This window comes from Mesoplodon mirus (genome assembly GCF_964341445.2).
Source record: "Mesoplodon mirus genome assembly, chromosome: 6".
Lineage (NCBI taxonomy): Eukaryota > Metazoa > Chordata > Mammalia > Artiodactyla > Ziphiidae > Mesoplodon > Mesoplodon mirus.
This window is the reverse complement of record NC_138982.1, coordinates 139079171-139104574: the sequence shown is the minus strand read 5'-3', so window position 1 is coordinate 139104574 and position 25404 is coordinate 139079171. Positions and strand designations below refer to the sequence as shown.

The window sequence follows — 25404 nt, the reverse complement described above, 5'->3', positions numbered from 1 at the left end:
AAGCTTTCACCAGCACTGCACATTCTCCTTGTTGAGGCACTGCTTGCTTCTCCGTCTGAAATGACCTCTTCAAAAGCCGTACATATCTCCCTATCAAATCTCGTGTAGCACAAAAATATCTTTACTCAGATAGCTCTATACCACAAAACCTTCACGAAGTAAATCTTAAAGGTTCTCATAAGAAGGGAAAAAAATGTATAACTATGTATGGTGACGGACGTTAACTAAACTTACTGTGCTGATCTCATGATATATACATATATTGAATCCTTATGTTGTACATCTGAAACTAATGTCATATATCAATTATACCTCAATTTTTTAAAAAGAGAAACCTTTAAGAATACATAACGTTAAAAACAAAAAGTTAAGGGGACTTCCCTGGCGGTCCAGTAGTTAAGACTGCACTTCCACTGCAGAGGGCACGGGTTTGATCCCCTGGTCAGGAAACTAAGATCCCACATGCCACGCAGTGTGGTCAAAAAAAAAGAAAGTTAAGAAATCTACTTACCACCCCGTCACAGTAAAGTTGAGTCACACGAACATAATCATTGGACATAAATTCAGAAGCAAAGACACAATCATCCACATAAGGGCACTCTTCTAACAAGGCATAATCTGCTACAGTGAAATTTCCCAGGGCAAAATCGTCCATGGTGCACCATCCTAAGGACACAACGAAACCCAAATCAATAATTAAATCATTTGAGATGATATGAGAAGCAGTTTTCCTAGCTTCTATAGTATATCTGAAAAATACCTGGAACTTACGCCCCAAGGAAATAACTCCAGTGAGAACATTGAGCTCTGGAAGATTCCCATCCTCATTTGCTAGTCTTTCCCCTTGACTCTCCTCGAGTATCAGTTTAATCTATTTCTTCTTTTGGTCAGGTTCAAAGAAGCACCATCTCTACCCTGAATTTAACTGTTTACATGTCTCCTTTAGATGGAAGATAAGTAAGGGCATCTTATTCAGCTGTGTATGTGCCTAGAGGAATGAACAAAAGACATCCTTCCACTGCTGCCCTTTTACCCCAACTGCTTTTCCTGCCTCTGTGAAATATGCTGTTTCATCATACAGAAACTCTGCCACATTCTCAACCTCCTGGCTGGAACTAAACCCTGACTGCACTGAGAAAACGGTTTCCTCTCGGCTGTTCATATTCTCCTATCCATGCCTCAGTGTGTGTGTGTGTGTGTCTCGGGCAAAGGGGCAGGGCTGAAGCGGTACAGGGAGAGTACGCAGCCTGCTAACCCCTCACAGCCGCATCCAGACCTGCCATCCTCCCCGCAATCGCTGCTCCTAACGCTCTCACAACAGCCACAGCAGCGCGGCAACGCCCCTTACATTATCAGCGACCATGCTCCTAAAACAAGTACTTGGGTGGGGGGACGGGGAATTAGGGCTAGAGTTTCAGAGTAAAGTGTGGTCCCCTGAAGAAAGTTCAATAACACAAATGTATAGCTATCAGTGAACAGCTACAAAACCTAAATATCACTGGAAAATGCAGCATTTTCTCACTTGTAACTCTTGCCCAAGTGGTGGCTTTCTTTTCCTATCATCACCAGCACCACGGTCAGCAGCAGTTTTTATACCCATTCCCTTCATCACTATTATCCCACTACTGTTATGATAAACCAAGTTTCTTGTTTCCTAAGCAAGACCACCATCAGTCCTTGGAATACACATCTGTTTCTTTAAGTAATCCTTCTTCTTATGCCCCATTTGCTGTACAACAACCTCACAATATCAGAAGTGAAGACCAATGACCACCTTCCCAGCAAACTGCCGGTACCATTTGTCCTACGTTGTACCAGGCGTTTTACACATACCATCTCACTGATCCTCACGGCAATTCTTCGCAGGCCCAATTATTATCACGGTCACTGTACAGATGGAAAACATGCAGAGCAAAACTAAGTAATCTGCTCAAGGTCACCAAGCTAGGCAGGATTCAAACCTAGGTCTTCTCATTCCACAGTTTCCTCTCAAACACTGTATTTCACTAGATCTACGTTGCGCTGTCACTGCCGTCTAGCTGCCTCCTGGCTGTTGTCATGTTTAAGAACACAGGCAACTAGGTCACAGTGTTTGCCTCTTTCCTCCAGTCATCATTCCGGCCACACCAACGTCCGCGTGGACAACCCTTCGGGACTCTAGCCTTGCAGTGCGACCACCTTCTCAACTGAAATGAAATTCGCGGCCCACCTCACCTAGGCTCTTCCTTCACAAGGCCACACCTTGGACCACTGCCCAGGTCTAAACCAGTTTTTTAAATCTTTAACTCTGATTAGTTCCTCTCCAACCACACCCAGGAATCATTACGACTTAACGTTTCCCCTATCTCCGACCACATTCTTCAACCTCATCAAGAATTCTTCCACCTCATCAAGAATTCTTCCTTTTCTGCCATTCAAATCCTCCATTCTCCTTTATTTTCACTTTTCTAATACTGCGTTTCCACTTCCACCATTTAAGGGAAGCTGCTTCAATAAAGTCGTTAGCGACCTTTTCCACTAGCCTGGATATCTACAATGTCCAGAACCTGACCCGTCCTGGATGAACAATACTTCCAGAGTTTAGAGAATTTAACTCCAAAAGTAAACAATGACTGGAAAAAATGAAAAGACATTTTAGCACCCAAAGTATGGCACATAATATGGGACATATGCTATTCTGGGAAATATATACACTTTTAAACTCATTTGTCTCGCAAATGTTTTCCGTATGTGAATACAGAAAGAGCCAAGAACGGTCGGTCCCAGCCCACACATCACCATCGTGGCATCAGTTACAATACAATTAACGTGCTCATACCTGGCAGACTGAGCCACTGTGACACCGTGCTGGTCAGTCACAGCCTGGCATATCTCACTGATACCATGCCCTACGCCCACTGTACCATAATTACGACCTTGGTGTTATTTTTATTTTCTGTTTTGTTTTAACCAGAGAGGCGATGCGGCATAGTGGTTAAGAGCATAAGACTCTGGAACCAGACTGCCTGGGCTTGAATCCTGGCTCTCCTATTTCCTGAGTGTGTGATCTTGGACAAGTTACTTAACCTCTGTAGGCTTCAGTTTCCTCACTTAATCAAATGAGGACAGCAATCCTACCTATCTGATTAATCCATTAACACATTTAAAGTGCTTTTAATAGCACACAGTGTATAGGAAACGCTACAAATATCAGCTATCGTTAACATATGAGATGAATGGTTTTTTAATCCGCTATTTGGATGCCTCTAACTAAATGGCCTCCCTTCATTGCTAATTCCAAAGAGCACTTGTCAGCTTACAACTTACTTGACGCTGTCGACCACTTCCTCCTTCTCAGAACTCTTCATCTGGACTCCAAAGACCATCTTCTCCTGGTTCTCCTCCTATTCTTCTGGCTGCTCTTCCTCAGTCTCCAGGGGCTCTTCTTCTCCGTTCCCCGCCACCCAAATGTCAACTCTCTTTTCTTCTCACGCTTACTCTCTCCTTGGGTGACCTTATCCACCATACCCATGGCTTAAAACAGCACTTTCTGAACTTCCATCATTTGCATAGCTTCGCCACAGTTTTTGCCATTTCCACAGATCCCTTGTATTTTATTTACTTAATATTCTCTTCTTTTGGGGCTCACTTGGCCTAAGTGATAATATCCATGATATTATAGGTTTGAGTACAGCTTACGTTTTTCAGACACATTAAATTCCTAACTATTAAAATTTGTTTATCTGTGTACTACTTTAAATTACCTCATACTTACTGTAGCGAACCACGGCTGACATGTCCAAATGCTGAAGACTCTCAAATCTCTCCAGGCTGGGTTGCATCTCATGACTTCTAGACCCTCCCTGTCGACTGCTACTGGGTCTTAACCAAGATGTCCCGCAAGCCTCTCAGATTCAGTAAGTTCAAAAACAAACTTATCTTTTTCCTCAAGAACAAATGAAACCAAGTTCTTTCCTCTTTCTGTATGTTACCAGTTAATTGCTCTACATGCCACCTGGTTACCCAAACCAGAAATCTGGAGGTCAATCTAGACTCCCCCAGTCTCCTTCAACATTCCTAACCAACCTGACCGTGAAGTCCTGTCCTTTCGACTCCTCTAAGGAATCCAAAATTAGCACACGTACAGCTCTTCATGCCCACTGCCAATACCTTGGTTGCAGCTCCATCTTTTCTCCTCTGAACTACTTAAACAAGCAGTCTCCTAACTGGTGACTTGCCTTCAATCTCGACATCCCCTAAAACTCTGATCATAACACTTCACTGCTTAAACTAATTCAGCAGCTTCTCATCATCTTCAGGATAAAGTTGAAACTCCTTACTATAGCACAGAAGGCCTTTTGTGATCCTGCTCCTGCATTTCTCTAGTCACTCCATGACATGCAACATAGAAGCCAGTCATACTCAGCTGCCTGTCACTTCTCAAGAAACCTTATTCTGCAACCAGAATGCCTACCAGTCCTTAATACTCCATTCCAGGAAGCATTTCCTGAACTTCTCACTACCACCAAGTTTATTTTTGCACCGCTTCTCTGTAAGCCCCAAGCACCCTGCTCATATCTTTTTGACAGCAATTTTCATACCGTCATACAGGTCATTACAGGTTTCTCTCTGTAGGTTCACTATGTCCAGAGGGCACACTGTGGCCTACTCATCTTGATTCCCTACCTCAATGCTGCCCAAATTTTTAATTTGCATACCCCAAAGTAGAAAACTTTGCCAAATCCACTTGTCAACTGTACTGTCACCTATTTAATATTTTTATTTAGACTAACTCAACTTTTAACTTAGATGTAAACTTGTTTTAATAGAAAGTTTGTTACCACCAAGAAATCTTAAGTTTGGTAGGACAGAATTTTTTTCCTAACACATACTAAAATGAACATACTACAAAAATTAAATACTAATGTAAAGGACTTCTGAGCCCATCAATTATGATGAACTAATGGGGCATTCCATGACTGCAAAACAAAGTGGATGCTAGATTTTTTAAATTTTGCTGAGCTCATAGAAATAGCCAACATTTAAAACCACCCTTTCCCCCCAAAGCAACAAACCTCTAGCTAGAAATTAAACCTGACAGTCAACAATGATAAATCATAATGCCAAGAGCAATAGTGGGATCATGGGCCAGAAGCAAAGTGAGAAAACTGAAAGGTTGATCCCACGTAAAGCTCCCAGCCAAAGCTAATGCAAATCCTATCAGAAGGAAAGTACCCCCAAATCAGACTCTCAAAATTCCCACAGAGAAAGATCAATCAATCAAGAGTTCATAATTGAAAATCTCTAAGCACCGGAGGTGACAATCCACCATAAGGAAGGCAACAGAAAAAACAAGCAATAAATTTAGACCCCTGAGGACATTAAACATTGGGATTGCCAGTCTACAGAATATAGATTCAAAAAAATGAGCAAGCAACATGAGATTATAAAAAATGACTGGGTATAGCTAAAGAAGAACCAAGTGATACTTTAAGAAACTAAAAATATAATTGTTAAAAGTAAAGGAAAATAAAACACATGGGTCAAACAGATGATCAGGCACAGGTGAAGAGAAAACTGATAAACAAGAACATGTGCCTGATGAAATTACCCAGCAATTTAAGCTCTGGCAAAGATACAAGGAAATGAAAAATATGAAAGATGAAAAGTAAGTGATCTAGACAGTCTAATACATATATATCCAGTTAAACTTCCGGAAGGAGAAAATAGATAAAATCAGAGAGAAAGTATTTAAAGAACACAAGGCTCAGAATCTTCTAGACCTCATGACGACAAAATTCTGAATCAAGAAACACATGTATCCAAAATAGGACAAATAAAAAGTAATAATCGGGCTTCCCTGGTGGCGCAGTGGTTGAGAGTTTGCCTGCCGATGCAGGGGACACGGGTTTGTGCCCCGGTCCGGGAGGATCCCACATGCCGTGGAGTGGCTAGGCCCCGTGGGCCATGGCCACTGGGCCTGCGTGTCCGGAGCCTGTGTTCCGCGGCGGGAGGGGCCACAAAAGTGAGAGGCCCGCGTACCGCAAAAAAAAAAAAAAAAAAAAAAGTAATACTCATGTAGACTTATAAGTGAAGATGTAAACCGAAGACAGAAAATCCAATGCAGCCAGAAGAAAAATAATATTTTCTTCAAATTACCATAAATAAAACTGGCAGCAGACAACTTTGCATGTAGAATAATATATTTACCATATAAACAGAAAATAAAGCATCAACCTAGAATTGTATACCCATCAAAATTATCCTCAAGAACAAGGGTAAAATAAAAATAATTTTAGATTAAAAAAATGAGTTGACCACCAAGAGACCTGAACTAACTTCTAAAAGTACCAATTAAAAAGCATAAATTACCTGACTGGATTAAAAAAAATCTAGTAATATATTCTTCGTAAGAGATACCTAAAATCTAAGGACATAAGAAAAGTGACATGAAAATGAAGAAAAAGTTTATTCCAGGTAAATTACCAGCAAAAGAAAGGTGGGATAGACCAAACAGACCCTAAGACAAAAAACAAAATTAAGCATGGAGAGAACCACAACATAACAGAAAAGGTTCAACCCACTAGGAAAACAATGTTTAGCTTGCATGTATCTAATCAAATAGTCTCAAAATACATAAAAAGAAAAACTGTTAGAACTACAGGAAGTCTGTTAGAAGGTAACAGTGGAAGACTACATCTCTCTCATGATAGGTCAAACAACTGAAAATTAATATAGACAGTCTGAACAACACAATTTACAAGCCTGATCTAACACATACATAACACCTAGAGAATACATACTCTTCACAAGTACACACACAGAATAGTTATCACAATTCCCTATGTACAAGGCCATAAAGCAAGGGCAAACAAATGTTTTTAGAAAGATAAAATATACAATGCATTCTGACAACACAATTAAGAAATGAACGAAAAGGAAAAATGTTAATGAAGAAACATTTGGAAATTTTAAAGCATATTTTAAAGAAAACTTTAAAACACATAAGTCAGAGAAGAAATCAAAATAGGAATTTTAATAATATGTAAATTTAAAAGTTAATGAAAATACCATAAATTAAACCATGTTACATAAAGCAAAAATGAACTGTGAGGAAGCATATAGCTTTACATGCTTATAGTAGGAAACAGGAATGCCTGAAAATTAGTAAGTTAATCATGCAATTTAAGTTAGAAAAATAATAAACAATAAACTCAAAGAAGGAAAAGGAAGGAAATCATAAAGGAGAAAAAAATCGATGAACTAAAAAACAAAAATATAATAGAGAGAACAAATTAGGCCAAAAATTCATCCTCTGGCAAGATTAATAAAATAGACAAACTTTTGGCAAAATTAATGAAAAAAAAGTCACACACAAATAATATTCAAAATGAGAAAAGGGAACATAACTACAAATAAAAGAGATTAAAGAGAATTAAGACAATATCATGAACCTGATGCCAATAAACTTTAAAAAATAAATAAATAAAAATTACCAAAACTGACTAAAAGAAATGGAAAACCTGAAGTCCTATTACTATTCAATTGCTAATTATCAACAACTTACAGTCCTCTACACACAAAAAATTAGATCCAAATGATCTCACAGATAAATGCCACCAAACTTTTAAGAAACAAATCACTCCAATCCAAACTGTCCCAGGGAACAGAAAAAAAGGAACTACTCTGCAAATGGCATAAAGCCACTGTAACCTGAAAACCAAAATCAGACAAGATAGTCAATAAAGAAAAACAACAGGTGATTTCATTCATAAACAAATACAAAAACATAAATAAAATACTAGCAAACTCCATCCAGTTCACAAAAAGACAGTCCATCAAGGTCAATTTGCGTTTATCTTAGGAACAAATGTAAGAGAATTAAGAATTTTTAAATGTATAAATTGGAATCTATTACACTTAACAGATTAAAGGAGAAAAACCACAAGATATTGTCAACAGATGCAGAAAAGCATGTGACAAAACTGCAAACAAAGATTCCCCTAACTTAATAAAGAGTATCTATAGAAGCTCATAACAAACATGTTTAAGGGGGAAACATTTCTTTAAAATCAGGAATAAGACATGTAGTCTCACTATAATCACATGTATGCTCTCTATAATCACTTCTAATGAATAACCATAATCACATCCACTGAACATAGATCTAAAAGTGTGCCAACAAATTAAGGCAAGAAAAAAAATTAAGGGACAATAATTGGAAAGGAGAACCAAAAGTGTCACTATTTGCAAGTGATATAACTGTCCACATACGAAACCCAAAAGAATTACAGAAAATATACCAGAATAAGAGTTTATCAAGTGGATGACTGAAGATCAATGTAAAAAATCCACTGAATTTCTATTAACTAACAATGAACAGTCAGAAAATAGAATCTAAAAATTATCATTTGTACCAGCAACAAAACTACTAGAAACCTTGGAATCAACATTTAAAAAGTGTCAGATCTGTAAGAAAAAAATTACAAAACTATATCAAAAAATATTAAAAACCTAAATAAATGGAAATACATACCTCAAAATCTTAAAGATTTCAAGTCTCCCCCAAACTGATTTCAATCATTCCAATTTATTCCCAAAGAGTTTTTCATGTCACATGACAAGCTGTTACAAGAACAGCTAAGACTCGAGTGCCCCCCAGATATCAAGATTTCAGGTAAAGCTGCAGCATTAATAATCACGACAGTGTGGTATCAACACAGAGACAGACAAGTGGCACAGAAAGGCGAACCAGAAACAGACCCATGCATACAGAAACTAAACATGTAAGAGAGGTGGTTCAGCAGATCACTAGTGAACAGAGGGCCAATTCAATACACGGAGTGAGGTCAATTGTAGCCACATGGGGGAAAAAAATGAATGTGGATCATTACCTCACACCATATACAAAAATCAGTACCAGATGGATTATGAACTTAAATGTGAAAGGCGTCATTTAAAAACTTCTAAAGAGAAACACAGGAGAACGACTTTGTAATCCCAGGGCAGGGAAAGTTTCCAATTAGATTACATTAAAATTAAGAACTTCTGTTCAGCAAAGTACACCATGAAGTGCAAAAAGACAGACCACGAACTAGAAGAAGATATTTACAACGTGTATACTCAATAAAGGATCGACGTTACCAGTTTGTTTTAAAAGACAACCCAACAGAAAAATGGATAAAAAATATGACGAGGTATTTTTTTCTGAACAAAAAGGACAGATGGTTCACAGACAAATGAAAAGATGCTCAAACTCATTAACAATCAAGAAATACAAATTAAAACCACAATGCACATAATTTCATATCCATCTCATTGATAAATACTGAGAAGTCTAAAAGTAATGTGTTGCAGAAAATATAGATCAACTATAACTCTCACACACTGCTAATCAAAGTATATAAATTGACAAAACTGCTTGCCAAAGTATAAGCTGGTACAACCACTTCAGAAAACAATTTGGTATCATTTTGTAAAGTTGAACATTCATACCCCATAACCCAGCAATTCCACTTCTAGCAAATAGCTTACCACAGTGGTATTCCAACTTTTTTTTACTCACAAACCACAATGCTTTAAAAATTACATATTCTTCACACTTTAAAACGACATCTAAAAAATTTCAGCCCCAAGTTTAAATAATTGCAAAGGATGAATTTCTAGAGTATCACAGTGACATTTTAAAACTGACATATCATTGGTTTAAAATGTCATAATTATTACAGCATAGAGTTGATCAAAAAATAACTAGTATATATGCTGATAATTAAACATAAAAGTTACATTTTTATTGGAAATGCAGCTCTTGAGGAGATGGGAAGTGTCTGGATTAAAAGAGGTTTTTCCTAACACTATAGCTGCATGTATTTTAGATTAGCCTTTTGTTTTCCATGGAGAGTTTTTCAACTGGGACACTACCCTGGTAAGATTCCATATGGGTGAGCGCTATGCATTCCTAATTTAAGGCAGAAGTGCTACTGTGAGAGGGAAGGTGGGAAAGTAGAACCAGGAGGAAGTTTCTGTCACAGGCTTCAGGCATTACCAGTTTTACGAAAGGGTACACATGGAATTTAATGATCACAATTGATTCATTAATATTACCTGTGCCCAAGTACTCCTCAGAAAATCTTTATTACTTCCCCAGAGGTCATATACCCCAGTGTGAAAAGTAGAGAAATTCTTGCAACTATGTACCAGAAGATATGTACAAGAATCTTCAAAATAGCAAAACCTAGAAACAACCAAAATGTTCATCAACAGAAGAACGCATACACTGTGTTATATTCACCCATAGAATATTACACAGCTGTGAAAATTAATGACTTATATCTATACTGAATATCAGTGACTCTTAGAAACATAACATTGAGTGAAATAAGCAAGACCCAGAAAGCTGTATCCAGTATTCCTTTTTTTAAATTCAAAAACAATAGAAACCACACAATACATTGTTGAGGGATGTATACATATCTGATAAAATTATTTTTTAAAAAAACAAGGAATGACACACAATTTAGGATAGCAGTCACTCTGGAGGTGAGCACATTCATTATCGGTCATTTTGATTCCTGGATTGAGTGGTGGGTTGATAGGTGTTAATTTTATTGTTTTGTTTCACAATTTGCATATATGTTACATATTTTGAAAGTATCAAATATTACATTAGAGGAAAGAAGATTTTTAAAAAACCGTTCATCATATGCAAAAAAGTATTTAATTAAATCACCTCACCTGCTATTAGAAAGGTACATCTAACATACCATGGAATTATATTACATCAACCATTGGAACTGATACATTAGGTACAAAATAAATGTTTACTGGAATTAATCTTATGAGAACCAAATGAGATAAAGACTGAGCCAGTTAACTGTGAGAGATGAACCCATAGGCTGACACAGGGCTAGAGCAGAAGCCAAGGTGGCTGCAAGCAAATTTAGCCGCAAGCTAAAGTTATAAGGAAGCTGGTCAGTAAAGAGAAGGCAAAAATGTAAAAGTCAGGTAACATACAGTGTTAGCAAGGGTGTGACAAATGGGTGGGTGTCTTCACTCAATACCAGTGAGAGTGAAAATTAGTGCAACCACTTTGAGAGCTTCTGTGATATTTAGTTACGTTGAAGATGCATATTTCCTAGTATAGAGCAAATCCACTACTAGGTGTATTTTCTCGAGAAACTTCCAAACGTGTGCACAAAGCAGACAAGTACAAAGATGTTTATTGCAGGATTGTTTTTAGAGTCAAAAACCAGAAACAAAGCCCATCAACAGGAAAACGGATAAGTAAATTATGGTATATTCATACAATGGAATTCTATACCAGCAATTAAAATGAATGAACCAAACACAATTATCCAATTTATTCATATGTAAATCTGAAAATGTGATGCTGATCGAAAAAAGCAAGTTGCAAAAAGACACATTGTTTAATACCATTAAAGTTTAAAACACACAACACTATATATTGTTTATGGATCCACCGTGATCAAAGTATAAAATATGCAAGGGAATGATATACACAAACCTAAACACGGTGACAACCTCTACGGAAGGAGGGGCAGGAACTGAGAGCACCTCCATATTTTGCAATTTTAGTTCTTTTAAATTAAAAAGAGGATCTGAAGTAAATTCGGCAAAGTAATTACATCTGTAAATCTTAATCATGGATTGGTTAGATACCCCTCTGTATTTTATGTGTGAAATCTTCCAGAAATTAAAAAAAAAAGAAAAAAACGGAAAATTAGGCAAGAGTAAGAAAATTGAGCAAATGAACGAGAAACAGACACCGAAACGCAGCCCTTGAGCGCAGAGCACGAACCTTTGAGCAAGAGGAGTAGTTGGGTCTCTAATGGGTAATGGGTCTCTAATAGGATAAAAGGCAAATTTCCTGCAATACAAAATGTCCTAACTAGAGCTGTAATTATGAGGAAACTGCTCCCAAGGGGGGAGTAAAACCTGTAAGATGTCTACCTTGTTTCCCTCGCCACGACTCCGGGCAGAATCAAGAGAGTTAATTTACGTGAACGCCATAAAACACTATATGAACCGTTAAGTATTATCAAGAACGCCCAGGATCGGCTAAAAGGTATTTGCCCAGGTGTCGTGTACATATTATTTTGGAAGGAGTCTGCAATCGAAGGTCTTTGGGCGTGTAGGGCGCCTCTGAAAATAGTACGCCACACTGGTATCAACCAACATTTACCTATGCCTTGACTCCATTTTTGGCCCTTGGCCCCTTATTCCGTCCCCAAAACAGGCTGGCTCGACCGGCCACACCTGACATCGTAAATATTACGGCGCAGCTGGCCAGATCCGCTGCTGTCCCCCCTTCCCATTAGCGCTGGGGGAGGAAGGATGCTCCGAAGAGGCGCAGGGGACGGGGGAGCACTAGACTGATTTCTCCCTCCCCGTCCCCTCCCCGCGCTCGGCAGCCATTCTCACGAAAACAGGTGGCACAGATGTAGGGAACACAAGACAGAGGAGGGGCGTGCAAGAACGTTCACGAACACTCGCGAACGACGACCTGATCACGCACTCGACAGGACCCAGGCGCGGCGCGCGCGCGGGGACACGCGAGGACGCACCCCCGGGCGGACGATGCTGCAAGCGGGGGTCACGACTACAGGAGGCGCGGCCACGCGCGCGGAGAACGCGCACCCTCGGAGAGAGGTAGTGACACAAACGGGGGCTCCCACACCGCCGGGGCGCCCACGCCGTCGCCGGGAAGAACCAGCGGACACAAAGGAGCCGGGAGGGGACACACGGGCCTGTGCCCACCCGCGCTCAGGCCGGCGGACCCTCCGCCTACCGAAGGTGTCACCCGCGCACCGACTGGGGCGAGGGTGCGCGTGCGGCCGGGGGATGCGCACACAAAGGGGCTTCTCCCACCCTCGAGCAGAAGCCCGGAGGGGGCCACACTTAAAAAGGGATGACACCAGACAAAGAAAACACACCCACTGAGGCCGACAAAAGCGGCCACACACTCCCCCTCTGCACCGGCACCCAAACCGCGCACACACACCGCGGGCGCCACGGCCAACGACGCGGGGCGACGCGCACACACCCACACTCACCACACACCCACGGAGGGGGTGTGGAGGAACCCTCTCCCCGGGCATCTCGGCTAGAGCGCGACAAGGTGACACATCCGGGAGCCCTGCCGCGCGCCAGGTGTGCACTCACCGGGGCCCGCAGCCCGCGAGCCTCGGACGCGGGCCGCCGCCGCCGCCGCCTCAGGCCCTCCACGTCAGCCAGCGGGCGGGCAGGAGCGGCCGGCGGCGCAGGCGGCAGACGCGTCACGTGGGCCGCAATGCACATGCGCCGTCGTGCCGCCCCCGCCCCCAGCGGCGGAGAGCTGACCGATCCCTCCCGCCCCCGCGCTCGCGCGTTCCTGCCGGACGAGGGTCGCGGTGCGCCTGCGCCCGGGCAGGGGTTGCCTTGGCGACTCGGCCTTTCTCCGTTTTCCTTCTCTCGCCCCCCTGCGGCTCCCTGGTCCGCGCCTGCGCAGAGGACTCGGCACGGAGGTGGCAGAACTGTGGGGAGGGACCGGAGTGGGCGCATGGAAGATCCAAGGTCGAGGGCCAATCCCAGTCCCCGGGCTCGAATGAGAAACAGACCCCACGAGAGGGCAGGTCCGGGTCCCGGGCGCCGAGGCCCAGGCCTGAGGAGGCCGCGCGGGCCTCCTGTCCCTGCTTGCCCTTCCCTTTTCGCACGGAGGCGAAACCTGCAGAGCTGGAGTGGCGTCAGTCCCTCCCCTGCTCCCCCCTTGCCTCCCCCCCCCCACCTTACACTGCGGGAGGTGCGCGCTGTGGCGCGTGTGCATGTGTGCGCGTGCACGTGAGGTTTGGGGGCTGCTTGCGCCTACAGGCGAGGTATGGGTGCTTGTGTGCACGTGTGCAAGCAGGTGTGTGTTGGAGGTCTGTGCGCAGGTTGCCCGTTGGCAGTGGTTTAGGCTGGGAAAAAAACTGCGGAGGGGCTGTGCCCATAGCAAAGCGATGAGGTTATAATAGGCCAATGGTGTGAATCACTGACAGCTGATTGTGTTTCTTTCCCACAGATTATCTAAAGACACAGGGAAAATGGTGGAAAATTCACCGTCGCCATTGCCAGAAAGAGCGATTTATGGCTTTGTCCTTTTCTTAAGCTCCCAATTTGGCTTCTGTAAGTACCTTCCTGATGGATGGCCAGGGCCTTTCTCTGGTGTTCAAGGACAGGAAATTATTGCATTTGTTTGTAGAATGTGCACACAGGAACTGTGATCCTTTCTACCTTGGTCTCTTTTCGAGAAAACCTGGAGGGAACTCTTGTCTGTTAAGAGTGTTCTATATGCCAGACATGAGCCTGAAAGATTTCATCTCAACAGATCTTTAAAATGCAGCACCAGGCAAGATTGCAAAGTGAATGCAACTTGGTCCCTGCCTTTAAGGAGGTCATGGTTTTGTGGACAAGACAGAGGAGTAAATCTACAATTCTCTCTCAGTGTGATAAGTGCCATGGGCAGCCAGTGTCGAGACAAGAAATCAAAATGGAAAGTCAGGGAATTCCCTGGGGGTTCAGTGGTTCGGACTCTGTGCTCTCACTGCCAGAGCTCCATCCCTGGTCAGGGAACTAAGATCCTACTAGCCATGCAGCAGCGTGGCCAAAAAACCCCACAAAACCCTTGGAGTCAGAGTGCGCTTTCTCCCAGGGACTTTGTCTTCACCAATAAGAAGGAAGAAGTGGGAAGGCATTGTGGGGTTTGGAAACGAGTAACCTGTTGTGGCCCTGGTGCAGCCTGTGGGAGGGACAGCAATCAGGTTATAGAAGTCAGCTGCACTTTACATTCTGGGTCTCAATCAGTCCCCATAAGGTCCCATTTTACAGATAAGGAAACTGATGTTCACTGAGACACAATATTCCCAGAGTCACACAGTGGGCCCCATGTCTCTCCCCAAAAGGATTTGAGAATTAGGGAGAAAAGTGGGTGCCCACAACTTTTAAGAATTTTGTGGAAACCAGAAAGATGGAGTGGTAATGCTTCTGAACCCTAACTGCATCAGTATAGCCAACCAAGCTGTTGGCCAGGGGAGTCTGTGGAGTGAAGAAGTTATGACTTGAGTTCAAATCCTGACTCCTCCACAGATTAGCTTTGTGGAGGACCGTTTAGTTAACTTCTTTGGTTCTTGAGATTCTTCATCTGTGAAAGGGTGGTGATGTTCATCAAATGCTTATGAAGCATAAGACAGTCCTGTGAGATAGATGTTGTCCTTAACTGTCCTCATTTTGCAGATGAGAATAGGGAGGCACACGGGGCTTAAGTAATGTGCTCAAGGTCACACAGTCAGTAAATGATAAAAGCTAGAATTTGAACCCAGACACGCTGGGTTGACTTCACTATGCTGCCTCTTATGTCTGTTGTGAAGATTACTTGCCGTAATTTATGCAAAGCACTTAAAAGAATGCATAGGAACAATAAGTACGGGTTTCTCCCACAGTCCAAATGTAGAGACCATGCCTATGCAACCTTTCGTAAGCAGAAATGGCGTAAAGCGAAGAAACGACTACCTTAGGGCACATCTTGCTAAGCAACGCACAAGGTAAATTGAGATAATGCACTCAATTTGATAAAGATACTCAGCTGAGATCAAGATGCTCACCGACACAGTTCAGAGCTACAGCAGTTTGATGCCGAGATGCTGAGTGTAGCTCTGGGGAAGGAGCCCAGATGTGCCACTCTCCCTGCTCTGGGTGGGCACCGCCTGTATCACGGTTCCCTGCAAAACAAACACTGAACGCTTTTTAAGTAAAAGCAAAAATCCTCTCCAGCTTTCCTTTGGTTACCGAAGACAGTTACTAGCGTAGGTCTTTCATAAAAGCGAAATGGCTTAAAGCGAGCTTTCGGAAAGTGGGGATACCTGTATTTATTCAGTGTTAGCTGCTGCTGTTATCGTCATCATTTTTGTAAGTCCCTGTTCTATAGAGTTATTTGAAGGGTTAGAAACTATGTATATAAATAAAAGCAATGACTTTAAGACTTAAATCCAATAGTACCCACGACCAGAAATTAATTCTGCACATTTTTCTTGCGTACTTACCACGTGCCAGCCACTGTTACAGGCAAGGGAGGAGCAAAACAGCCCCCACCTTCCTGCTTTCACAGTTTTCATTCTGCTGGGGGGAGATTGCCAGTGGACAAATTAAATAATTAAACATGCAGAGTGTCAGATGAGAATGTGTGCCATGGGGAGAAATTAAGCCAGAAAGGAGGGTAAGAAGTGGGAGGAGTTTGCCATCATAAATACAGCAGTCAGGTGGTGCCTCACTGAGGGATGAGTTGTAAGCACAGACACGAAAAGCGAGAGTTAGCCATGTGGCAATCCAGGGAAAGAGCCTCCCAGAGAAGAGCCAGTGCAAAAGCCCGAGGAGGCCAGTGGTTTCAAGGAACAGATGGAGGTCAGTACGGTTGAAACCTGAGACAGTGAGGCAGAAAGTAACAGGATAGAGGAGCTCAGAGGCCAGTACCCAGCAGTCATAATGAAACTAGGTGGTGGGTATGCAGGGGTTACATGAGTCTCTCTGTACGTTGAAATATTTACTGACTTGAAAAGCTAATTGTCTTAATCTGTTCAGGCTGCTATAACAAAGTACTGTAGACTGGGTAGCTTAACCAATCGACATTTATTTCTCACAGCTCTGGAGACAGGGAAATGCGAGATCAGGATGCCAGCATGGCTGGGTTCTTGGTAAGGGCCCTCCTACGGTTTGCAGACAACCACCCCCTTGCCGTATCCTCACGTAGTAGAGAAAGAAAGGACACTCATCCCATGATGGAGACCGCTCCCTCATGACCTCATCTATACCTAACTGCCTTTCAAAGGCCCCATCTCCAAATCCATCACATTGTGGATTAGTGTTTCCAAATATTAATTTGGGGGGGAACACAAATATCCCATCCATCACAGTAGTTATAGATTGTGGTAATAGCTTTGAGGGCAATAAAGGGAAATGACAGGGAGTAATGAAGGTGTGGTAGGTGGGACACAGCTGGGAGAGCAAGTGATTGGGGAAAACCTCTCTTAAGGTGACATTTGAGCTAAGACATAAAGCAGGCTAAGGAACCATCTGCATTGGAAGAGCCAAAGGAAGATCGTTCCAGGCAGACAGCACTCGCTGTAAATGCAGTGACCCTGCGTCCGCAAGGTTGTTTGAAGCACAGAAATGAGACACTGTCCAGAGCCGGAGCGTAGTGCGTGAGGGCTGGACATTGGAGAGGCGGGCCGAGCCAGGTCGTTCAAGTTCTTGCAAGCCCTAGGATTTTATTCTAAGGGCATGGAAGGATTTGAACTGGCAAGTGTTAGGGTCAGATTTGTGTTTTTGGAACATCTCTCGACGCTGTGTGGAGAGTGACTGCTCCAGTATCTCTTTCTTCGGGGTTGGGATGACTAGATCCCACTCTGAAAGCCTGGGAGTCGTCTTCACTTGTGCTTTTCCTTCTCCCCCAACTCATTCATCTGCTGCTGCCATTGAGCCTGCCGGGGTCTCACTTCTTCCACAGATTCATCCTACATGCAGCCATCACAGTGACGCACTTGAGATCCAGACGTGAACTCCCCTGATTAAAACCTCTGGTTGGAGCCTGGATGGTTATTTCTCTTGGTAGTCTGATGTAACTGTAAAGCTACCAACAAAATATCCAGTTGTTCCCCTTGCCCAGAGCATAAAGTCCATGTTCCTCACCCAAGGTCTTCCATGATCTGGGACCTGTTCACTTATCCGGCTGGTTTCTCCCTGCTCAGAGCCTCGTACTTTATGCCCGAGCCACTCCACGCTGCCTGGGGTTCCCGCAAATACGTCGCCTCCGCTTCATGTCGTTTCCAGTGCTCTGGCTGCTGCCTGTAAGCCCGGTGTGAAGACATTGCTCAGGTTCTCATTCCAGCTCTGTAACGTTTAGCTGTGAGACCTTGAGCAAGTTATTTACATTCCGTGAGCCTCAATTTTTTTCACCTGTGAGTAAGGACTACCAGCACACACCTCGGAGGGTTCTGGGGAGGGTCCAGTAAGACAGTGCCTGGGAAGTTCCTGCCACTACATTTGACTCGTTTCTCTCTCCCACACGACTTTGTGAGAATAGAGACCATGTCTCATTTATCTTTATAGCCTCGACCTTCTCATAGTGCCTGGCATATGGCAGATGTGCAGTAAATATTCATTCACTTAATTAAACTAAGCAAATCATTTCCATTTATGAATTTGCATTTGTTTCCCCACTGTTTGTATTTCTTTTTTTAAATAAATTTATTTGTTTGTTTGTTTATTTTTGGCTGCATTGGGCCTTTGTTGCTGCACGTGGGCTTTCTCTAGTTGCGGCCAGCGGGGGCTACTCTTCGGTGCGCGGGCTTTTCACTGCGGTGGCTTCTCTTGTTGCCGAGCATGGGCCCTAGGCATGTGGGCTCCAGTAGTTGTGACATACGGGCTCAGTAGTTGTGGCTCGCGGGCTCTAGAGCACCGGCTTGTGGCGCAGGAGCTTAGTTGCTCCGCAGCGTGTGGGATCTTCCCGGACCAGGGCTCGAACCCGTGTCCCCCGCATTGGCAGGCGGATTCTTAACCACTGCACCACCAGGGAAGTGCTGTTTGTATTTCATTAATCTTGAAAACTCAAGCTCCAAGCCAGCTCCTTGCCAGCTTTTCCCTCTGCCGTCTACCACACCAGCCCTCTCTTCAGGTCCCCAGCGCTCTCTCTGTGGTGGTTGCTGGGAACACCGTTTTCTCATATTTCCTTCCTTCCTCTCATCTGCAAGCCCAGCATTTTCATCTGGCTAACCCCCTATTCATCCTTTAGGCCCCAATTTAATGACTTCCTCCAGGAAATCTTTCCTAACCATTCACATCACCACCACTGTGGGCTGAGGGCCGCCTTATGTGTTCCGATATCCTCTTTTGTTACTCGCTCGTTAGCACTTATCAGAGTGTATTGAAAATACCCATTTATTCCTCTCTATTCCTTGCTCAATTTTAAGCTCAGAGAGGGCAGAGGCCATCTCTTTCGGGTTCACCATTGTATCGCACATTCCTGACATAGAGAATTCCGTAATACATATTTGTTGAGAAAAATGTTGATCCTTCATCATCACTGAGACAGGCTTGAAATTTCTCTCTGCCACTTACCTTGGACAGATGATGTAACATGTCTAAGACTCCAGTTCCTCATCTGTAAAAATGGCTTAATACCTACTAGGATTGTTTTGAGGATTAAATGAAATAATGCATGTAAAGTGCTCGGAAGTGTGCTTAGCCACAGTGAGTGCTCAGAGGTTGGCTGTTGTTATAATAGAGGGACAACAGTAAAGGGTGCCACAGAGACCTGGATTGAGGGAAATAAGATCGTGCTCTAGGAGATAAGGCATGTTGTGGATCAGAACAAGGGTAGATAAATTCACCTTTATGCCCCTAAATGTCTAGTTATTTCAACCCTGTGGGGATGAAGTGTTGAACACCTACTACGTATAAAGCAAATTGCTAGGTGCTATAAGGATTACGACAATTACTAAGGCATGATTTCCACCCTTAAATTGCTTAAAATACAGTGTGAGTAGTGGAAGTTAAGACATGTTTTTTAAAATAACTAGAGGAGTTGTTTAATGGGTATAGAGTTTCAGATTCACAGGATGAAATAGTTCTAGAAACCTGTTTCACAGCAAGACAAATAATACTTGACACTGCTGAACATTACACTTAAAATGGTTAAGATGGTAAATTCTATGGTTTGGGGTTTTTTTTCATTTATTTTTGGCTGTGTCGGGTCTTAGTTATGGCACGTGGTCTCTTTCGTTGCAGCGTGCCAGCTTCTCTCTAGTTGTTTTATCTGAACCTTGATAGATTGGATGCATGCCTTACTGACCTTTTTTCCTTTTTTTTTTTCCCTCTTCCGCAGTGCTATATCTTGTGTGGGCTTTTATTCCTGAATCTTGGCTAAACTCCTTAGGCTTAACCTATTGGCCTCAAAAGTAAGTTCAATGTATTTCTTAAATAAAGTAAGAGTATATCAGTGCTGTTTTGAAGGATCAGGTTTTTTCTTAAGACTTATGCAAATCTTGTATTTATTCTTTTAAGATCCATAGATAGCCATATAGAAATTTAAAGCTTTTTAAAGACGATTATTGATACGCTTCTACTTAAAGATGGTGGGCTAAATGCACATCTTTATCTCTCCTTCCTCCCAAAATCTTGTTAAAATAAGCCCATAGAAAAAAATAATTGTTAAGCTATAAACCCACAGGAGCAAATAATGGGATAGTGGAGGTGTATCAATAAAATCTTGGGAAGTGGATTGCAGATGGGTGAGAAGTAACTAACTGAATTTCCACTTTCCCACATTGCTAAAGCAGGGAAGCCAGCTAGAGCCTCTGTGCCCACAACACAGAGAGGCCCAGACATTGGAGGTGCGGGTACCTCTTTAACATGGTATTTCTGGGTTGGGCTGAAAACAGTGTTTAAAGAACATTTGACCCTCAAATCCCCCTCCTCAGCCCTTAAAGCTGGGAGACCAACCCTCCCCTGCAGAAGACAGGAGTTTTATGCTCTGGAAAGGCTGAATGAGAGTCTCTAGTCTGGGGGACACTAGGTCTAACTAGGAACGTCATTGAAAACAGGGATCAGTGAAAATCTGCATTGCTGAATAGTGAGATTCCTCCCAAGCACCGTTCCTCTCTAGGCTCTCAGGCTTGTGGTTGGCAGGCTTATACCACCCACCTCCTCCCAGCAAGATAGGAGGGTCCTCCCTGAAGAGGTTGACCAGCTCAAGAGAAAGGGTCTCTAATTTCTGATAATTAGAGGTCCTCCAGTGGAATGGCCAGGTCTCCCATAGTGTGGATCTCCAGCTGGCCGGCCCAGCCCACATATGCACAGAGCTTCCAATTAGCTTGTTAGTGTTCATCTTTATTTATTTATTTTTTATGTCTCCCCGGCCGCCTCCCTGCCTTCCCAGTACTTCATCTTTAAATATGAATGGGCAACTTATCAGACATTAAAAGAAAGCCTCTAAAATGAAATACAAGAGAAAAAAGCAAAAAAAAAAAAAAGAAAAGAAACTTGAAGAAAATGGAGATAATGCAAAGAGCAGAAGAAAACTTTAAAATAAAATCCTCAGAGATAAAGAACGATTATAACTATGAAACAACAGGATGCTATAAAATAGGGAATGTTCAGAGAATTACTGCATTTGCAAATTATAAATATGGTAGCCAAAATTAACATTTTAATTGAAGGTTTAGAAGAAACACCAAAAGTAATCTCCAGAAAGTAGGACAGAGTATAGCAAAATAGAAACTAGAGAAAAGATGAGGAAAGTGTAACAGCAAAAAATCTCTTAGAAGTTCCGGAAAGAGAAAACAGTAGGGAAGAAATTATTAAATAATGCACCCAATAAAACGTGAGGTCGAGCGTTTGATGTGTTTAAGTGTATTAGGAGGCATATACTAGAGTCTATCAGAGAATTTGAGGATTGAGGATCGATAGGTACATGGGAAACCAAGCAAAGAGACAAAAAGTAGTCGTTAATTTCCAGGAAAAACAAAAAATTGTACAAGAAGACATATAATAATAACACGGTGCTCAGTGGCAAACATTATTTATATATACATCTTTATCTCCATATTAGCATGTTCCCAGAAAATGCCTGAAGTTTAAAAAATCAAGAAATAATCATAGGGGTATGTTGTGTAGGAAGGTGGAGGTAAACACCGGAAGAAACAGCTTAGGTGCTGAGAGTGTTCCCTGCTGGGAAGTAAGACTCCAGGGCCCACGCAGGGGTACAGGATAGCAGCTTCACTGTAGGCCAGTAGAACTACTGGACTGCCTTTTAGGTACACGTATTATTTCAGTCAAAGCTAAAATTAAGTTTAAAAGTGTATTAACTTGGGGCCTCCCTGGTGGCGCAGTGGTTGAGAGTCCGCCTGCCGATGCAGGGGATGCGGGTTCGTGCCCCGGTCTGGGAGGATCCCATATGCCGCGGAGCGGCTGGGCCCGTGAGCCATGGCCGCTGGGCCTGCGCGTCCGGAGCCTGTGCTCCGCGGCGGGAGAGGCCACAACAGTGAGAGGCCCGCATATAGCAAAAAAAAAAAAAAAAAAAAAAAAAAAAAGTGTATTAACTTGGTGATGAACTCTAGAGAACTGCCACTCTTTAGGAAGTCTGTTACCTACTTTAATATTCTTTTCTGCAGATACTGGGCAATTGCACTGCCCGTGTACCTCCTCGTTACGGTAGTGATTGGTTACGTGCTCTTATTCGGGATGAACATGATGAGTACCTCTCCACTCAACTCCATTCACACGATCACAGGTAAAGTTATATCAAAGGAAAGTGCCGGGGGATGGAGGAGTCGGGTGTTAACACTTTTGTCAAGAAAAGCAGGGACTTCCCTGGTGGTCCCGTAGTTAAGACTCCGCGCTCCCGGGACTTCCCCGGTGGCGCAGTGGTTAAGAATCCTCCTGCCAATGCAGGGGACACAGGTTCGATCCCTGGTCCGGGAAGATCCCCCATGCCATGGAGCAACTAAGCCCGTGCGCCACAGCTACTGAGCCTGCACTCTAGAGCCCAAGGGCCACAACTACTGACCCCACGTGTAGCAACCACTGAAGCCCACGTGCTCTGGGGCCCATGTGCTGCAAGTACTGAGCCCACATGCTGCAACTACTGAAGCCCGTGCACCTAGAGCCCGTGCTCCACAACAAGAGAAGCCACCGCAATGAGAAGCCCGTGCACCACAACGAAGAGTAGCCCCTGCTCACCACAGCTAGAGAAAACCCGCACGCAGCAATGAAGACCCAACACAGCCCCAAAAATAATAATAATAATAAATAAACCTAGATAATTTAAAAAAAAAAAAAAAAAAGGCTCTGCGCTCCCAGTGCAGGGGGCCCAGGTTCAACCCTTAGTCAGGGAACTAGATCCCGCATGCCACAACTAAGAGCCTGTATGCTGCCACTAAAGGAGCCCACGTGCCACAACTAAAAAGATCCCACGTGCTGCAACTAAGACCCAGCACAGCGAAATAAATAAATAAATAAATATTTTTAAAAAAGAAAAGCAACAAAGAACAGGCTGCAGTAATTGACACATATCAGCATAGTAAAAAAACTGGGAGAAATAAATACAATTATACCAGAGGAAATGTTCACATGGCACAAATAAGCTGTCATGAATATGCTGTTTATTACACTAGTTAACAGGTATATTTTCCCATAAAAACCACAAGTATGTAATATGTTCCTTGGCAACTTTGCCTGAGAGAAACTTCTTTTATCCTCAACAAGCTGTGTTGATCAAGGGATGACAGAGAGGTCCGTACAGACCTTGTCTGGGAGGAGGAATCTGGGGGTGTGTATCCTCAGGATCACTGTGTAAACCTGACTGCAATTAAGTGGATAGAAGAGCCACAGCATGTTTTTTGTAGTTGTTGTTAAGTTCTTTTATTTCATATCTAAAGATTAAAGTAGATTCCTAGGAGTTCCCTGGTGGCCTGATGGTTAGGATTCCCGGCTTTCACTGCTATGGTCTGGGTTCAGTCTCCTGGTTGGGGAACTGAGATCCCACAAGCCGCATGGCATAGCGAAAATTTAAAAAAAAAAAAAAAAAATTAGATTCCTGAACTTGCTTGTATTCTAGGAAGCAAAGTATTCTTTAAGTTCTGGTATGATTTTTTTAACTTTTAGATATTGCTTTTCTGATAACCTACTGTGTTCCCTGCATACTTGGCTGGAATTACAGCAAATAGACAATTTGTACAAAGAGGGGAAATTGTTAAGTTTGCATGAATGATTGTACCAAATGATTGGGGTGTTGATATAATTCTGTTCCTATGAGAAATGTACAAATGGGGCTTGAATCATCATTGTACAGTTGAATGAAATATATTTTTTTGAATTTATTTTTGGCTGCATTGGGTCTTTGTTGCTGCATGTGGGCTTTCTCTACTTCTGGCGAGCGGGGGCTACTCTTTGTTGCAGTGCACAGGCTTCTCATTGCAGTGGCTTCTCTCGTTGCAGAGCACGGGCTCTAGGCTTGCGGGCTTCAGTAGTTGCAGCACACGGGCTCAGTAGTTGTGGCACGCAGGCCCTAGAGCATGTGGGCTCAGTAGTTGTGGTGCGTGGGCTTAGTTGCTCCGCGGCATGTGGGATCTTCCCGGACCAGGGCTCAAACCCGTGTCCCCTGCTTTTTTTTTTTTTTTTTTTTTTTTTTTTCTTTTTGCGGTATGCGGGCCTCTCACTGTTGTGGCCTCTCCCGTTGCGGAGCACAGGCTCCGGATGCGCAGGCCCAGCAGCCGTGGCTCACGGGCCCAGCCGCTCTGCGGCATATGGGATCCTCCCAGACCGGGGCACGAACCTGTATCCCCTGCATCGGCAGGCGGACTCTCAACCACTGCGCCACCAGGGAGGCCCCCGTGTCCCCTGCTTTGACAAGCGGATTCTTACCACAGCGCCACCAGAAAGAAATATTAATTTCTTACCCAAGTTAGAGGTTGCCAAAAGTACTTGGCTGATTTTTATTCTAATTGGGACATTTCTTCTAAAGAGAGAATTTAAGAGGCCTTTTAATTATGTTAAACATGGTATTTGTCATTATCCAAACATTAGCCTAGTAAACTATGTGGTGGGTCTCCACAGACCACAGAGATTGTTGAAGAAATTGCTTGAGTAAACAGAGCCTCTCGTCCCCTTCTTACAGATAACTATGCCAAAAACCAACAGCCGAAGAAATACCAAGAAGAGGCCATCCCAGCATTAAGAGATATTCCTATTAGTGAAGTAAACCAAATGTTTTTTCTTGCAGCCAAAGAACTTTACACCAAAAACTGAATTGTACATAGACTAATACCAAACATTTATTACAAATTTTTGATGGAAGAATTTCGACCATAGTAATTTTGACTGTCTTTCTGATTAATATCCAGTATTGAAATGTTAAAAAAAAAAAGGAAAGAAAAATGTAAGTTGAACTTCTCTCAGATTAAGTTCTATTAATATTATAAATGTTATCAAATAGTAGTTACTAATGGACAGAGTAAATAAAATACTGCATTACCGTATGGCAAGTGTCCCTCCAGAGAGGCATTCATGTTGTAATTTTCAAAGGGCAATTGTGTCCTTCCCACTGTTCTTAGAAGCCCAGAATTCAAACTCTTAGGTTTAGGAGAACCTAAATTTAATTTGTGTCTCTGCACATTGCACATTTAGTATGTGTCTCTGCCATCAGATTCGTGTCTCAGGGATGACTGCTTTAGATGGGACAGTCGATGAAAGCTGCTGTGAGGAGGCAGTTGGGGTTGAGGTTTGATTAGCAAAAACAGGAGCCGTCACATGTGGATGGACCTAGAGTCTGTCATACAGAGTGAAGTAGGTCAGAAAGAGAAAGACAAATGCCATATGCTGACACATATATATGGAATTTAA

General features: G+C 42.9%; 2 protein-coding genes across 5 annotated transcripts in view; one reads left to right on the top strand and one right to left on the bottom strand.

The window, feature by feature from the left end:
- The window catches only part of TTC3 (tetratricopeptide repeat domain 3), a 140976-nt gene extending 127822 nt beyond the window's left edge, over positions 1–13154 (bottom strand). Inside the window, exons 1-2 of the mRNA XM_082625061.1 lie at positions 13053–13154; positions 512–666 (exon numbers count right to left, since the gene is read on the bottom strand). Of these exons, the coding sequence (XP_082481187.1) occupies positions 512–655 (144 nt within the window). The 5' untranslated portion in view covers positions 656–666; positions 13053–13154. The remainder of the gene's footprint in view (positions 1–511; positions 667–13052) is intronic.
- A 173-nt stretch (positions 13155–13327) lies between these two features.
- PIGP (phosphatidylinositol glycan anchor biosynthesis class P) lies at positions 13328–25040 on the top strand. 4 transcript variants are annotated; one of them, XM_082625063.1, is made up of 5 exons: positions 13328–13502; positions 14036–14139; positions 19889–19961; positions 22176–22294; positions 24680–25040. In XM_082625063.1, exons 2-5 carry the CDS (start codon positions 14058–14060, stop codon positions 24808–24810), a joined length of 405 nt encoding a protein of 134 aa, XP_082481189.1. In that variant the 5' UTR covers positions 13328–13502; positions 14036–14057; the 3' UTR covers positions 24811–25040. The 4 variants fall into 4 exon arrangements, with proteins under 4 accessions (XP_082481189.1, XP_082481191.1, XP_082481190.1 ...); XM_082625065.1 differs by having other exon boundaries at positions 13328–13505; XM_082625064.1 differs by lacking the exon at positions 13328–13502 and adding an exon at positions 13527–13610.
- The last annotated feature ends 364 nt before the right edge of the window (positions 25041–25404 follow it).